Source organism: Octopus bimaculoides, chromosome 28 (genome assembly GCF_001194135.2).
Source record: "Octopus bimaculoides isolate UCB-OBI-ISO-001 chromosome 28, ASM119413v2, whole genome shotgun sequence".
NCBI lineage: Eukaryota > Metazoa > Mollusca > Cephalopoda > Octopoda > Octopodidae > Octopus > Octopus bimaculoides.
Genome location: NC_069008.1, coordinates 16,249,135 through 16,254,211, shown reverse-complemented (window position 1 = coordinate 16,254,211; position 5,077 = coordinate 16,249,135). Strand labels below are relative to the sequence as shown.

The 5,077-nt window shown below is 35.9% G+C and overlaps 1 protein-coding gene across 1 annotated transcript in view; it reads left to right on the top strand.

The window, feature by feature from the left end:
- The window catches only part of LOC106868505 (zinc finger protein 271-like), a 4,885-nt gene extending 1,645 nt beyond the window's left edge, over positions 1-3,240 (top strand). Inside the window, exon 2 of the mRNA XM_052977538.1 lies at positions 386-3,240. Within this exon, the coding sequence (XP_052833498.1) occupies positions 712-2,064 (1,353 nt within the window). The 5' untranslated portion in view covers positions 386-711 and the 3' untranslated portion in view covers positions 2,065-3,240. The remainder of the gene's footprint in view (positions 1-385) is intronic.
- Positions 3,241-5,077: the final 1,837 nt, after the last annotated feature.

Here is a 5,077-nt window from a genome sequence, read left to right as displayed (position 1 = left end):
TATAGATCCACAGGGTAAACCTAACCCTAACTCAAACCCTAACCCTAACCCTGACCCTAACTCTAACCCTAACCCTAACACTAGTTTTGTGAGATTTGGCTGTTATTTCTAGCATGTAAATAGCCTGCTTGGCGGGGAGGGGATTGAAATTTTTCAAACAATTTTTTTTTCAGAATCGGAATCTCCATAGCCTAAAATGTGGGATTCCATTTAAAAAATTAATAAATAAGGGGGGGGGGTAAAGGTTCAGATTACATATAGTCCGTCTCTACTCCTTCAGATTTCAACCAATGTTACATGATATCATTTGTTAATCAATATATGTTATAACATTTCCATATCGATCTCCCCTTTGTATTTAAATGCTGTTTCTTTATTATTTCAGATTAACAGATGACATTGGTATAAAACGACATTTTGTACATTGGATACATCTGGAATATTTACCATGTTTTTTGAAGATGAAAGGAAAATGTTTTAGAGAACAGATATAAAGTGCTATAAATCTAGGGTTGAATTACTGTGAAATATTTTCCCTAAGCTGAGATTCATAGCAACATTTCTCCCTCATAACACCTGGTGCTTTTGCATTCTAATTAAACTTGAATATATTAGCAAAGCAATTTCCACAAATTTAGATATCCATAACTTGATAGCAGCAGAAATATTTCGAAACTTCAATGGTTGGATTTATTTGTATCCCTTAGAGAAATGTCAAAAGCATTAGGAAAATTACGATATTGTTGTAAAATTTGTGGTAAATCAAGCTCTACAAGTAGTAACTTGGTTAAACACATTCGTGTTCATACAGGTGAGAAGCCATTTCGCTGTGATACCTGTGGTAAATCATTCTCTCAAAAGAATGGCTTAAGTCAGCACTTAAGTATTCATACAGGAGAGAAACCATATCATTGTGATATTTGTGGTAAATCATTCTGTGAAAAGAATAAATTAAGTAAACACAAACATATTCATACAGGAGAGAAACCATATCACTGTGATTTCTGTGGTAAATCATTCTCTGAAAAGAATAGCTTAATTACACACAAATATATTCATACAGGTGAGAAGCCATTTCACTGTGATACCTGTGGTAAATCATTCTCCGGAAGGGGTAGCTTACTTACACACAAATATACTCATACAGGTGAGAAGCCATTTCAATGTGATACCTGTGGTAAATCATTCTCTTCAAAACGTCGCTTAATTATACACAAATATGTTCATACAGGTGAGAAGCCATTTCACTGTGATACCTGTGGTAAATCATTCTCAGAAAAGAATAAGTTAACTAAACACATACGTATTCATACAGGAGAGAAACCATATCATTGTATCTGTGGTAAATCATTCTCTACAAACTGTAACTTACTTGCACACACTTATATTCATACAGGTGATGAGCCATTTAAATGTGATACCTGTGGTAAATCATTCTCTAGAAAGAATAATTTTAACAGACACATACGTATTCATACAGGTGAGAAGCCATTTCACTGTGATACCTGTGGTAAATCATTCTCTGAACAGAATTCCTTAAATAAACACATACGTGTTCATACAAGAGAGAAACCACATCACTGTGATATCTGTGGTAAATCATTCTCTGCAAAAGGTAGCTTAATTAGACACAAATATATTCATACAGGTGAGAAACAATTTCGCTGTGATACCTGCGGTAAATCATTCTCTGTAAAATGTAACTTAATTAAACACAAATATGTTCATACAGGTGAGAAGCCATTTCACTGTAATACCTGTGGTAAATCATTCTCTCAAAGGAATCACTTAAGTAGTCACAAACGTATTCATACAGGAGAGAAGCCATATCACTGTGATATTTGTGGTAAATCATTCTCTGCAAAAAATAGCTTAATTACACACAAATATATTCATACAGGTGAGAAGCCATTTCATTGTGATACCTGTGGAAAAACATTCTCTATAAAAGGCACCTTAACTAGACACAAACATATTCATACAAGAGAAAAGCTGAGATCAAGTAGATCATTCTCTCAGAAACGTAACATTACTACACATGCATCTATCCATGTAAAAGTGTGATTATATTATTGTCAAAATTTATTAGAACACCCAAGAACCAATATTTTAAAACCATTTTCCCTGCTAAATCATAGCTTAACTTTTGTGCCCTTAACAATAATCATTGAACCCTTGTCCGCAACCATACCTGTTTCAGGTATAAACATACTTCTATATCTATTCCATATAACATACTCCAAGGATATAGGAAAGATACTGTTGCTATATTTAATATTGTGAGTAAATAATAAGACAGCAAGGTGGCAGAATTGTTTGCATGTCTGGTAAAATGGTTATTAACAAGTTACGAAAAGAAATGAAGGAAATGACCAAGTTGAAGATTTTCGTGATGAAAAGTAATAAAAGACTTGGTTGAATGAAGAAGAATGCAAATGCCATGAACCATAACTGCAAATGTCCTTAATAATCTGTAGAACAAAAACCAGAAATGTATCCAGAGATGTTGTGGTGATTGAAGTAAAATAATGGCCAACAGAAGACATGTTGGAAGAGAAAGCACAATTAGCATATCTGGAAAAAGTCTTTCACTCAGAAACATAATCATCATCATCGTTTAACGTCCGCTTTCCATGCTAGCATGGGTTGGACGATTTGACTGAGGACTGGTGAAACCGGATGGCAACACCAGGCTCCAGTCTAATTTGGCAGAGTTTCTACAGCTGGATGCCCTTCCTAACGCCAACCACTCAGAGAGTGTAGTGGGTGCTTTTACGTGTCACCCGCACGAATCTAAATGCAAATATTAATCCGGGAGAGAATCCATTTCACTGTGATATCTGTTATAATAACATTGTCATTAATCAGAAATGTATTCATACAAGGGACAAGCCATATCATTGCGATTTCTGTAGTAAATCATTCTCTCAATTAAATATATATCTATCTATACAAAAGTGTTACTATATCATTGTCAAAATGAATTGCATTTCATAACAACCAACATATTAAAATGTTTTTTTATTCCTGATGGACCCTGAGTTAGTGTAGAATCATATAGTTGGTAGGGGGTACGGAGTATACCTATATATTTATAATTCATTATAAATATACTTATTATGACTGATTGGGAAGAAAGTGTTAGAACTGAGGGGAAAACAGTGTAATCACTGTACAGTATGAATGCAGACTAGACTGGTTGGGGTCATAAGGCAATATTATATATATTATAGAACAAGTAGAAAGATAAATCTTATTCAACGCAAAGATACTGAACAGTATAGATATAAATATTTTCCCAGCAAATTTCTTTATAATCATATTGTATGCCGTTTCAAAGGTATTTCTATGAAATATCATTGAAAAAAAACCTATTTTCCAAAAAAGTTACGAGGGAAAAACTAGGATGTTGTGAATTTTCCGAGGTCCTTTCCTTTGTTTGCTCGCATTTTTTTTTTTTCCTTTCCCACACATTGCACTATTTTTTTCTGATTTTCATTTCCGGATCAAGTTGTAAACTATTTTAGCAATTTTCTTTTTTATATACAATCCCTAATAAAATTTGGTTATAAAAAAGGCGGCGAGGTTGTAGGAGCGCGAGAACACCGGGCGAAATGCTTGGTATTTCGTCTTTACGTTCTGACTTGAAAATCCGCCGAGGTCAACTGTGCTTTCATCCCTTCGGGGTCGATAAATTAAGTACCAGTTGCATGCTGAAGTCGATCTAATCGACTGGCCACCTCCACAAGAATTTCAGGTTTTGTGCCTAGAATGGAAAAGAATATTGAATTATAAATACATAATATTTTAATCAAAGAATGGCTGTTGTTGTTCCTACGAGTAAAACAGAAATCGAACGCAGTCCATAAGCGTAAAAAACGGAGTAGGGGAGAGAATCACAGCTAAATAATTTCGTATGAAGAAGGGAGTCTTGGCATGGTCAATGGAACTGCTAAAATAGCAGCCAAATACCCCTGCTATCACGTAATATTGAAAGAAGGATTTCGATCGTATGTTTGTTTATTAACCAGACTGATCCCATAATTAATTAGCTTAGCTCTGCTAATTAAATACACGCACAATTGGCAGTGGCGTTAAGAATCTGATTTTTTCCCTTCGTTTCAACGACATCAGTGACGTAAGTTAAGAGATTCCAACATTCAGAAACACCTTCAATTCGGAAGATTACATTCGATTTATACAAACAGGACGAGTGACCACTTTTCGACACTTCTATCGACATATTTCTACGTGCTTGCTGTTTGCACAACTTCAATTTTGCGCGGACCCCGTGGAAACATTTATGAAAATGTACACATGGATCTATTTCAAAACGGGGGCACCAGTTTTCATTTATGTTTTATGTAGTGTTTTTGGTACCGAAAGACTTTCAAACTTCGTATACTTATCTATTTTGTGTTATAGAACAGAAAAATATTTTTGTATTCGAATTTATTTCATGTAAAAAATTGTCTTATTTCGATAATTTCTACTAATCACTGACGTCTATTCAGTTGAAAACAGTTAGCGCTGTAACGGTGTATATCGTATTAATCCCCTAACCCTAACTAGACTGCGTAACCCTAACCCTAAATACATTTCAGTGTGGGATTAACAGATTGGTGACAGTGAATATAAGGTTAGTAATGTTAATCATAATGGTTTTAAATCTTGCAACAAGGGCAACGATTGGTGGGTACTACTAAAGCAGCGCGGACCCGAACGCGCAGTCGCGCGTCCGCGCTAGCTAGTCTTGAGTGGTCGATCCTATCCCTAACCCTAACCCGCGTGTGCAAATGAATACGTGTTTAGGGTTAGGGTTAGGATCGACCACTCACGACTAGCTAGCGCGATTGCGCGTTCGGTTCCGCGCTGCTTTAGTAGTACCGGATTGGTGAGGAGAGGACGAGTCGATTACATCGATATCAGAGTTCCGTTATTACTTATTTCATCGACCCTGAAGGGATAAAAGGTGAAGTCGGCCGACGAGGAATCGCAAGTCAGGCTGTAGAGTCTGGCGAAATACCACTAAGCATACGATTCTGACAGCTCGCCGGCTTAAGCAATGGTAACCACA